This window comes from Stylophora pistillata, chromosome 5, assembly GCF_964205215.1.
Source record: "Stylophora pistillata chromosome 5, jaStyPist1.2, whole genome shotgun sequence".
In the NCBI taxonomy this organism is placed as follows: domain Eukaryota; kingdom Metazoa; phylum Cnidaria; class Anthozoa; order Scleractinia; family Pocilloporidae; genus Stylophora; species Stylophora pistillata.
Window position 1 is genome coordinate 36,031,966 of NC_142523.1, and position 12,415 is coordinate 36,044,380.

A 12,415-nucleotide genomic window follows, 5' to 3' on the forward strand; every position below is an offset into this window, starting at 1 on the left:
AACGCATTAAGACCGTTTTAAAAAATAGGTATTTGTGAATTTCTTTCCTTTGTTATCGACGTGTTTGCACAAAATCGCTGCTTCAATCCACATGCCTGCGAAATTTAATTTTTACTGACTTTTGGGAATAAAAAATAGTTTTCTTTGTTAACGAATTTCGACTTCTTAGGTCTCTCCTCTGACTCGCCAATGTTAAGAGGATATTTCTCAGGAAGGTTATCTCTGGGAAAGCCACAACTTGTCCTCATCGCATCCGTGTTTGTAAATTTCCAAGACCGTCGAATAAATTGTCGTCTTAATCTTGGTATTGTCTACGTTAGACAGCTAATGTGTCTACAAGTGTTTTGATCATAAAAAACCTGAAGCTAATTCCGCTGGTTTCTGAAATTTTATTGGTGCGTACATTATTTTGATGTTGTTGTGCGGAAACTCTGTTGGAATTTACAATGAATAAGATTCTGTAACTCTCGATTTCTCTACCTAAGTACTGTGTACTTACCCAAGGCGATTGACTTCCTGTCTTTTGTTGACCCCAATATTTTTCCAATCGTATCTCCAAAATAATGTCTTCCTATATTGCTGAAGTAACAATAAAGAGTTATCAGGTTCAAATTGATGCATTGCGTAATGCTCCATTTATGTAATCTATAGTTTTGACCCTTTCTGATTAATTTTTTTTTTCTTATAGATATTCAGTTGTCTTTGAGATTTCACAGACTTTATGGATCAGTCTCCGGAAAACAGATATCGTCTCATTGCACAACGAAGGGCCGCCCAAGTCAAGGCAATGAAACAAGAGTCGAACTTCTCACGGGCACGAAGCCAAGATGGTAAACCTGTGACATACACGAAAATGAAAGAAAAAACCAATATTATGCGAAATTCAAGAGTTATGTCTGACCCAGAAATACCTGGGACACTTGTGATATTAAATGCCAAAGGTTTGTTCAAAGGAAAGATCGGAAACGAAAGAGATCAGAGACCAGAATCTGACAGTTTCATAACATCTGTAAACATTATGGACAGAAGTGAGAATAGACCACAGTTCTTTGACCCTTCACTCAGCAATAAGAAGTCAAAAGTCCATGAGCTAAGGAAGCGGTTTGAAGTCGTAGAAAGCGATATTATGGGAGAAAAAGGAATTGGAGCTGCCAGTAATTTTTTGAATCCACTACACAAGGTCAATCAAGACTTGATGTGTGAAAACAACAGAGAGAAACAGAGAGATGCAAATACTAAACTGGAAGATATAATAACTTTCAGTGAACCAGTACTGCATGGAGCATTAAATGTGAAGGAAAGTAATTCAATGGCTGAGATTTCTTCAAAAGGATTGGAAGACAGGGTTGAAATGCCAATGCGACCTCCTCCAAGAGCCCCCCTCCATGATCTTAAAATCCGTTCTCGAGGTGAATCAGACCCTATGCCTTTGGATGTAAACCAAATGTCGAGAGTTCTTGCTCTCCAGCAGGATAGCTTGCATCCTGTGATAGAATCAAAACAGGAGGACAATTCACCCAGGTCAGAAACTGAAAAACTTGAAAATGCTATTGATTATAACAAGGAAGGAGAAGATTACGATGACAATGCATCAGACGATGATGAGTGGGACAGTGATTTTGATGATGAGGATTTTGATGACAATGATGAGGAATTGAAACGTGACTCGCGATCGAGCCATGACAGTTCATGTGATACAGAGCCTCTGGTAAGTTTCTTTCCATTTGATTGAATTGTTTAGGCATATAATTTATGTAGTAGCTTCACACTCTTTCATTTTCAACCCAAAAAATCATGAATGTTACACATTTCAGATTAATTTTTTTATACAAACCTTTCTGCTCCCAAGACCTGATTGTTAATGTTCTCATTCAGTTGCCACACATTTCCTTATTTGTGGCGCAAATTTGGTGTCAGATCAAAAGAACAACCACCTTGAATTGGCAAACTTAATAGTTTGAGTATTCTCATTACCTGTTTGCTTGGTAATGCATGGATATTGTTGGGAGAAGTTACTTTGTAATCACTTCTAGGTAATCAAAAGAAATGATAATTATGATTGCATGAGCACATTTCAGGCTCCCTTCCTTTTACAGAATTTTGTTTGAGGTTGGATGCTAGAAAGTGAAGGGGTCTATAGTATCAAAAAAATGTTGCATGATTCAATTTGAATTTTGTACGTACAGTTGATGAATAACATTTCATTAAAGGTGAATGATTTTACAAGCTGGAACATTACCATACTTGGTAGAAAAATTATACATGATTGGCGGGACAGCTAGGTTTCTGATATTATTTCGCAGAATTGATCATGAATGTCATCATGATTTAAACAGAAATGGAATTTTACAACTTGTGGTGTCCGCACTGTATCATACATCTTTTGGAATATGTTGTTCCTGATCAAATAATAGTTTTAAATTAATAGTATTGATAATTTTTAGATGCTAACTGAGTTTGTGGGTGATAAGTGTTTGTACCATTATTGAAATGTGTTGCTCAATATTTTGTTATCTTAATGTTGAATTGACCTCTGTTTAACTTGTTTGATTCCTAAGAACTGTGCGAAAACTTTGTTACACACAGTTATTGTCAGTGCTTTCAATAAGACCTGGCACCCGCTGGAGCTCCGGCGGCTATTCTGTTGCGAGTCGCTGGGTATATTTCACCACGCTCAAGTCACAGTCGCCACGCTAAGTCGCAATCAAGTCGCTCTCCGGCGGATGTTGTACCGAGGTAGCCACCTATTTCAAATCTTATTGAAAGCACTGTTATTGTTAATATTAATGCTATCTGAGTTCGTGAGTGACTAATATTCTTACCATTGTTGTAATATTTTGGTCAATATTTTATTATCTCAACATTGAATTCAGCTATGTTTAATGTAATTATTTCTGAAACACTATGACTAGACTTGGTTTTGTAGAAATTTTAGTCACCTTTAAATAAGAGAGAAAAGTTTATTGTGCCTCACGGTGATAAATTGCATCTTAAAATGCTGCAAACATTCTATTTACATGAATTATTAGTTGTATATTATCATACCAAAGGGAATATCTGATCAGGATTTCAAAAAAAAAAAAAAAAGAAAAAAAAGAAAACAGTGAACAGACATCTATTTTTGCCTGTCTGTAAGACCTCTGGCCACAATCTATTTAGTCTGTGAGCATGAGGCTCTTGTGTTTGGGTTTTACTTTCTGGCCCTTTTCTGGGCATAGCAGCCTTAATTTCACCATTGACAGCCATTTATGGAAAGAGTTATTGAACCCCTAGGACAATATTGACATTTGGTTATTATAATATGAACACAGGCCTCCCACGCTTGCAAAATTGAGCTTCTGAAAGTTTTTGTTTCATTATGTCTTAGTATGCAAACAACCAACCCATGTACACCTGGATAGCAATGAAAGTTATCTTATAAGGCATCCTGACAATTTTAACAAACTGTTAATATATAAATTGCTAACATTAATTAATCATCAAATGAAATTTGGAAAAGAAAATTTTCATGAATGGAGTATATTTAGATGTGAAAGTTTCTTTTCAAGACCAGCCAACAAAGAAATCTATGCCGTTTTCATTCCAATCTCATGAGAAGTGAAAAAGTTAAGGACTTAACCAGTTTCCCAGGTACAAATCCCAAAACTGAAACAGTCAATAAATGGTATGTGACAGTTGTATTGTGATATTTTACTTAATATACATGGAAAAGAGTAGAAAGTAAAAGCATAATAAGCTTCCTTTATTACATGATTCGAGCAGTCAGAGAGCCAATAACTAAAATCAACCAATCAAAATGCTCTATTGCCGGTCCAATATTCTCTAAGTATTGGACCGGGCACTGTCCCAAATGGTCCCGAATGGTACCGCACTTGTGTCCCTTTGAACTTCAGTCGTATAATAAATCTATTATTAACCAAGCTTGCTCGGGATTGTACTGGAAGAATATCGGCCCTCTGTCTCTTTTGTACAGGCCTCACTGTGCTCGGTCCATACTGTCAAGACCTCAGGCCGATATTCCAGTACGACCCTCACGCTTGGTTAATAAGATATATGTATTTCAATCCCCCACAGAGATGTTATGAGAAACAAATTATATCATAATGATTTTAAATTTTTCTCTTACAGGAATTTCCTGATGCAATAAGCAAGAAGCTGTACAATATTGCCATGGAAATTCTTACCACTGAAAGAGCGTAAGGAAAGTTTTTTTTTTTTGCATGATTATTTCATTTTGTTAGAAACTTATCAGAATTATAATTTTGTTTCTAACTTAATAATTATCAAGTCTTTTTATGTTTAACTTAAGATCTAACATCAACAAATTTACATGTACAATCAGTGGTTCCCAGTCTCTGACTGTCTCAATTATTTGGCATAAAAAGAAATTGTGATTTGTTTGGTTGTAACTCATTCACTACTCATATGATGGACCGAGTAAGTCACGCGATTTACAATTTGTGCCTTTATGACGTACTGAGTAGTTAGAGAGTAACAGTCAAGTCCCTCACACTGGAAAAGTAAAATGACATGGCAACTGTCAAAGTCAAGGCTAGTTAAAATTCTGAAAACAAATAAGGCAATTTGCATTGGCATTCGACCTCTCAGTGGGGTTGGCAGTAAAGAGGTTAATTTCTTCTGTGACATGGAAGCACCAGGAACAAGAAAAAAAAGAGCATCGATACTATAGCTAAGTCTTTAAAGAAGTCAGTTTCCTTTGAGGTTTGAACTTTGTTTGGTGTTGGATAAAGTATATTGTGGCTTAGTAGATGTAGATGCATTTAGATTATTCACTTTCATTTTCCTTTTTTCAAACTTTAAGAAAGGTGAGCAACTAGTTTTTGCTTCTAGTCATAATAATTATGTTTTATTTTGTCTTTTTTTGTTGGTTTGGTCCTTGAATTAATAATATGATTTGAACCACTTGCTATCACTTAGTGACTTGATTGAAATTCTAAAGTTAACAAAGACTATGCTGGGTTCGAACTAAGAAAACAACTATTGATATCAGTTAGAAAATGTTTTTAATACTGGTAATTTTTCTTTTTTCAACTGGAAAAATCTACTTGTCCTTTGAACCAGGCCTCAAGAAATTGCATGAACCTCCAAAAATGATTGCCAGTTTCCTTTGGTTTAATATGGAATTTAAGAGTCTCTTTCAAGTGACTTTTCAGTGACCACTTAATGATTTGGGTCACCAATTGGCAACAGAAATAAGTTGAGCTCAGAGTCCTACCAGCATCGTCATCATCATCATCAGCAGTACAAATAAACTTGTCAGATCTTAAGAAATTTTTACTGAAATGGTTATGATTATGATTATTATTATTTTTTTTTTTTTGATAACTGATCATTTTTAATTGATTTATTTTATTTACAGTTATGTCAGAAGACTGCACCTTCTTGATCAGGTAAGGCCCAAAAAGTGAAGTCAATACTTAGTAGATAGGGACTACACAATTTCCCAAACAGAAAAAAAAAAGGGCGAAGAGAGACACTCTTATTGCATTTATTGTAATCAAACTTAGTAAGACAATTTTATAAATTTTATAAATTTATTTTATAAATTTTATAAACAGTTTATTTACAAAGCACCAGACTTCATACAATTTAAGAGATAACTTAAGATCTGCTCTTAAATGTCCCAAATCCAAAGCCCTGCACAATTCTTTCACTCATCGCACTAGTTTTGTTTGGAATTGCCTACCTAGTCAGTTAAAGTCTAAGCCTAGTTACTCTTCTTTTAAGGCTAGTATTAAGAAATTCTATAAATGCATTGACCAATTTAATTTCGGCTCAAACTCCACTGCTACCAACAATATCAGTGACGAATTTAAGTACTACTGATATCTAGTTTGCCATCTTGTTATCTTATTATTATTATTACAATTCTTATTTATTTAAAATTTTTTAATTTAAATCTTGTCTTTGTATTTATTTTCCTTTAAATGCATTGTTTGAGTTAATTTGACTGATACTAATATATATATATATATTTACGTACTTATCCTACCCGTATATATAATGTATTATTGATACGTATGATTATTCATACCAGGAGACGTATATATTTTTAGCTGTTTATTAGTAGATAGCAGGTTCACATCAGCATTAGCTGCCGTTTCCTCCACCTGCTTTACCAAATAAAGGATGTATGTATGTATGTATGTATGTATGCATGTATGTATGTGTGTGTGTGTGTGTGTGTGTGTGTGTGTGTATGTATGTATGTATGTATTTATGTATGTATGTATGTATGTATGTATGTATGTATGTATGTATGTCTGTATGTATAAGGGGGCTGATCAGATACAAGATTTTTCACTAAAATCTTATCTAATAGATTCGTTACATCTTTTAAATATAATAATCAGTCAATATTGTGTACAGGTGAAGAAAGTCTGATAGTTTCTAAAGAAACTGTTTGGGGCTGTGTCGGTGGGGGCAACGAAATAATTTGGATATATCAACAAAGTTGAAATGGTAAATTGGCCACCGTAACAATTACAAAAGCTGACATTTCGAGCATTAGCCTTTCGTCGGAGCAAATATTGTGAGCAGTCATTTTGGTGCTTATGTATGGAACACTTTTTGATGAAAATTTATTCAGCAATTGTGGATCTGGCTTTAATCATTACTTTTTTAACATTTTAATAATCCATAAATATTAGTCAGTCATTACCAGTATTTTATCTATTACCGTTAACAGGGTACAATTGAAATGTTCATTTGATTTTTTTTGTTTTGTTTTGTTTATTGGAGACAATTTTCAATGTACATAACTTTGATTGGAGCAATTGTAAATTTGTCAGGCAATGAACTCCTTTCCTACAGAGAGGGAGAAAAAGTTTTGTGTGAAAATATCAAACAATGGCTGTGGAGAAAACTTTGATCTTAGTGGCTTTCTTTAAAATCCCAGGGCAGGGTTAGTGTGAAATCAGATTTCAAATTTGATTGCTTTGAAAGAAAACTAAGTACGATTCTTTTTGTGTACAATTATTTTGATGATTGAATGCTATAAATACTAAAAACATATTCCTAACCCCTGGTGCTCACACGTGTTTTGGTTATTTAAAAAGGGCTCTGTATAATTATTTGATATTTATTTATTTATGTCTTTCATGTCATGTATAGGTCTTTTACCTGCAAATTAATAACCAGTGCTGTGCAAAAGGGCTTTTACCTCAGGAAGTTCTTAATGATATTTTCTCCAACATTCAAGCTATTCACCAACTGCACAGAGATTTCTTATTACCTAAGTTGGAGGCGAGGATGAAAGAATGGTATTATGTTTACTTTTTGGTTACTAGATATTTTCAATTAAAGTTAAGGAGTTACATACCTAATAAATATTTAATGAAGCCAAAGACAGTAAGCCTCCATCCCAGGGTTTTCCTTTTCGGCCGGCGACCGGCGATTTTCGCCGCCTGCGAACGGCTCCGTCGCCGGCGACTAAAAGAGTCCTTGCTGTTATATAATTTAAAATATTTGAGATAAATAATAAACACTTTGTATGTTGTCTGACAATGACGTATAAGAAACGGAAATCGATAAAAAGTACATATTTCAGCAAAAAACGAAGTAGAATTTTTGCGCGTGTACTGGTACGTGACATTCAGTACAAGTTTGCGCGGTCAAGTCATGTATCACTGGCATCCCTTCAAGCTTAAAGATACGTAAATTATTCAATTTTTGCATTTAAATAAATTACTATTTGAAAGGTCGATTATCTTCTTGATTTATCCGCTTTTAACTGTTTTAGTTAAAACAGATATACTTTAACTGGGAACTACTTATTCTCACTAAGCCAAAGCATCACAAATATTACCTTGGGCCAAGTCCGAAGTAAAGTAAGTCTCAGGCGATCGTGTGGGATGCAATTAATTGCGAAATATTTTCTGTGATGTTCGTATTTTTGTTTACCTTTGATTTCTGTGTCAATATATCTTTATGTGAAATTCTTCCAGATCGATTCGAGTGTTGTTTTACATTAATATTTATAAGCAATGTGCCCGGTATTGCCAATCAACGTGCTAGAAAAGGTCTGCATTTTATCAAATACATTGTTATTTCTTGTGTTGTTAAGCCTGTTCATTTCCTTAATTTAAGCACCCAAAATGCACCAGATTGCATCTCAGAGCGCTCAAATGTTTAAAATTTCCCGGGGGGGGGGGGCATGCCCCCGGACCCCCCTAGCTGTTCGCGCCTTCGCCACTCAGGCTGGGCGCTACTCGCCCAAATTGTCTCCGCCTGCTTCCCTTTCATCCGACTTCAACTTTCTTTGAAAAGGAAAACCCTGCATCCAGTTTCATTTTTGGAATTGAAATGTAGTGCTTCTTTCCCATCAATAGGGACTTTAAGCAAACCACGACGGCTACGGCAACGAGAACGTGGAAAAACAATAGATCTAATTGGCAGAACAATAGCCCAGCACGTGCGTTTTCAAACTTTGTACATTAATTTTCTTAGCTGTCCTTTGCAAAACAACAACGTGAAATCACCGAAATTTGCGTAGTCTGTGAAGCTAAACCGCGGTGGTAAGTTATTTTAATTTACATTTGGAACTCAACGCTACTTTTATGCGTTATGTTGAGTTTGAGGTCTGGCGCCCTATGAGACGGTAAACAAACTTTGTACATTTCTTAGCCGTCCTTTGCAAAACAACAACGTGAAATCACCAAAATTTGCGTAGTCTGTGAAGCTAAACCGCGGTGGTAAGTTATTTTAATTTACATTTGGAACTCAACGCTACTTTTATGCGTTATGTTGAGTTTGAGGTCTGGCGCCCTATGAGACGGTAAACACATCCAGCCATTTTTGAAATTCTAACTAAAAAAAGAAACTCATTTTTTAATCGACGCCTTCCGTGGCGTTGCCGTTCTGACTGCTTAAAGTCCCTAATAAAAAGAGTGCTCCCAACTTCAAAGCTGTAATGAGTTGGTCAGCCTTGGTAGATTGACCACAGTAAAGAGTTTCTAACATTTTGAGCATTAGCCCTTGGTCATAGAGAAGGGCTCTGAGAAGAATATTTCAAGTGTCTGTTCAGCTCTTCCTTTGGACAAGCTGATGCTCAAAATGTCACCTTTAGAATCTCTTCATGGTGGCCAATCTACATTATCAACTCAGCTGATTAAAACAAATTGTCTTGTTATACCTCCCAGGGTTTTCCTTTTCAAAGAAAGTTGAAGTCGGATGAAAGGGAAGCAGGCGGAGACAATTTGGGCGAGTAGCGCCCAGCCTGAGTGGCGAAGGCGCGAACAGCTAGGGGGGTCCGGGGGCATGCCCCCCCCCCCCCGGGAAATTTTAAACATTTGAGCGCTCTGAGATGCAATCTGGTGCATTTTGGGTGCTTAAATTAAGGAAATGAACAGGCTTAACAACACAAGAAATGACAATGTATTTGATAAAATGCAGACCTTTTCTAGCACGTTGATTGGCAATACCGGGCACATTGCTTATAAATATTAATGTAAAACAACACTCGAATCGATCTGGAAGAATTTCACATAAAGATATATTGACACAGAAATCAAAGGTAAACAAAAATACGAACATCACAGAAAATATTTCGCAATTAATTGCATCCCACACGATCGCCTGAGACTTACTTTACTTCGGACTTGGCCCAAGGTAATATTTGTGATGCTTTGGCTTAGTGAGAATAAGTAGTTCCCAGTTAAAGTATATATTTTTTAACTAAAACAGTTAAAAGCGGATAAATCAAGAAGATAATCGACCTTTCAAATAGTAATTTATTTAAATGCAAAAATTGAATAATTTACGTATCTTTAAGCTTGAAGGGATGCCAGTGATACATGACTTGACCGCGCAAACTTGTACTGAATGTCACGTACCAGTACACGCGCAAAAATTCTACTTCGTTTTTTGCTGAAATATGTACTTTTTATCGATTTCCGTTTCTTATACGTCATTGTCAGACAACATACAAAGTGTTTATTATTTATCTCAAATATTTTAAATTATATAACAGCAAGGACTCTTTTAGTCGCCAGCGACGGAGCCGTTCGCAGGCGGCGAAAATCGCCGGTCGCCGGCCGAAAAGGAAAACCCTGACCTCCCCATGGACCCTCACCCAACACCACAGTTTCTCTAGAAAGGTAAAAGGTAAAGCCTGTTTGCGAGCAAAATGGCCCATCCGGCCAGCATTTAAATCCAGTTTCTGTAGCATGAAGTGACTAGGAGTCTTTCTACTCCCCCCTGGATGGGATGCTAGTCCATTGCAGGGTTACCCCCAGTGTTAAATTCTCTGGTTGCCATTTATTCTCTAAGAACACAACACAAAGTTCCCCACTAGGGCTCAAACCCAGACCACTCAATCTGGAGTCAAGCACACTAACCATGAGGCCACTGTGCCTCCAGTTTCTCTTAAGCTAGAACCTTAATTACCCATTTATTCATCAGTCAGTTCATCATTCAGCCAGACATTCAATCAGTCATTTAGACAGTCAGTAAGTCAATTAATCCATCAATCATTAATTATTTAGTCAGTCACTGACTTAGTCAGTTGGTCAGTCAGTCACTCAGTCAGTCACTCAGTCAGTCAGTTAGTCAGTCAGTCAGTCAGTCAGTCACTCAGTCAGTCAGTCAGTCAGTCACTCAGTCAGTCAGTTAGTCAGTCAGTTACTCAGTCAGTCACTCAGTCAGTCACTCAGTCAGTCAGTTAGTCAGTCAGTCACTCAGTCAGTCACTCAGTCAGTCACTCAGTCAGTCAGTTAGTCAGTCAGTCACTCAGTCAGTCACTCAGTCAGTCAGTTAGTCAGTCAGTCACTCAGTCAGTCAGTCAGTCAGTCAGTCATGAATAAAGGCTGATAGTTTCGAAAGAAACTGTTTGGGGCTGCGTCGGTGGGAGCAACGAATTAATTTGGATAAATCAACAAAGTTGAAACGGTAAATTGGGCACTGTAATAATTACAAAAGCTGACGTTTCGAGCGTTAGCCCTTTGTCGGAGCGAATGACGAAGGGCTAACACTCCAAATGTCAGCTTTTGTAATCAACACAATGGCCAATTTACCATTTCAACTTTGTTGATATATCCAAATTATTTAGTCAGTTAGTCAGTCAGTTGGTCACTCAGTCAGTCACTCAGTCAGTCACTCAGTCAGTCAGTCAGTCACTCAGTCAGTCACTCAGTCAGTCACTCAGTCAGTCAGTCAGTCACTCAGTCAGTCACTCACTCAGTCACTCAGTCAGTCAGTCAGTCACTCAGTCAGTCACTCAGTCAGTCAGTCAGTCACTCAGTCAGTCACTCAGTCAGTCACTCAGTCAGTCACTCAGTCAGTCAGTCAGTCAGTTATTTAGTCAGTCAGTCACTCAGTCAGTCAGTCAGTCAGTTAGTCAGTCAGTCAGTTAGTCAGTCAGTCAGTCAGTCAGTCACTCAGTCAGTCATTCAGTCAGTCAGTCAGTTAGTCAGTCAGTCAGTCAGTCAGTCAGTTAGTCAGTCAGTCAGTCAGTCATTCAGTCAGTCAGTCATTCAGTCAGTCAGTCAGTCAGTTAGTCAGTCAGTTAGTCATTCAGTCAGTCAGTCAGTCAGTTAGTCAGTCAGTTAATCAGTCAGTCATTCAGTCAGTCACTCAGTCAGTCAGTTAGTCAGTCAGTCATTCAGTCAGTCAGTCAGTCAGTCACTCAGTCAGTCACTCAGTCAGTCATTCAATCTGTCAGTCAGTTAATTAATTATTTACAATCAATCAGTCAGGCAATCAATCAATTCTCAACATGTATTTAATGAATTTGCATGATCCTCTGTCTTATAAGTTTTCATTCATTTATTGACCTAGTTTTATTATTATTTATTTATTTTTATCAGGGGCACCAACAACCAGATTGGGGATATTCTAAAAGGGCTGGCTCCATTTCTAAAGGCAAGTGTTCTTCAAATTATTCCACATATGAATAAGCATTGTTGATTTCCTCTAGACACATTCTTATGTCACATTATTTCTCAGAGGGGTTCAGAATCCACAAGTGAACGTTACCCCCTATCATTCTACATGTTCACAGCTCAGATTAGCCTTTTGAAACCTAAGAATGGCCAGCATCTAAATTCTCCTTAAAATATTGTCCCCCAATCACACATTAAGGTTACAAGAATAATGGAGATGATCATCAACTAAAGAGGCTCTTGACTGTTTGACAAATTCTCCTTGTCAGCATCTTAGGAAATGTATAGAGAACAGTATGGAGAATATGCATACTGATGTTAGGGTTTAGATCATAGCTTTGGGTCCTGTTGTTGCCTTGAATTATAGTGAATATCTTGTACAGGTTACAAAAAATTGATAATTTCAATTCCTAAAGATCATTTTGTTTCTTATAACCATCATTTAAAACTATCATTTGATTCGTGTTTTCCAAGCCTTATTAATTCCAATAATGGTGTTTTCGTCATTTTGTGCT

General features: G+C 36.7%; 2 protein-coding genes across 3 annotated transcripts in view; one reads left to right on the plus strand and one right to left on the minus strand.

The window, feature by feature from the left end:
- LOC111342862 (protein artemis) overlaps positions 1 to 693 on the minus strand; it is a 29,065-nt gene extending 28,372 nt beyond the window's left edge. The window contains exon 1 of the mRNA XM_022949989.2: positions 500 to 693. The gene's annotated coding sequence lies outside the window, so the exon portion shown is untranslated. The remainder of the gene's footprint in view (positions 1 to 499) is intronic.
- A 28-nt stretch (positions 694 to 721) lies between these two features.
- The window catches only part of LOC111342864 (FYVE, RhoGEF and PH domain-containing protein 4), a 22,282-nt gene continuing 10,588 nt past the window's right edge, over positions 722 to 12,415 (plus strand). For both annotated transcript variants that reach the window (XM_088762004.1, XM_088762005.1), the window contains exons 1-5: positions 722 to 1,708; positions 4,129 to 4,196; positions 5,381 to 5,411; positions 7,135 to 7,283; positions 11,826 to 11,880. In XM_088762004.1, coding sequence (XP_088618130.1) covers positions 722 to 1,708; positions 4,129 to 4,196; positions 5,381 to 5,411; positions 7,135 to 7,283; positions 11,826 to 11,880 — 1,290 coding nt within the window. The remainder of the gene's footprint in view (positions 1,709 to 4,128; positions 4,197 to 5,380; positions 5,412 to 7,134; positions 7,284 to 11,825; positions 11,881 to 12,415) is intronic.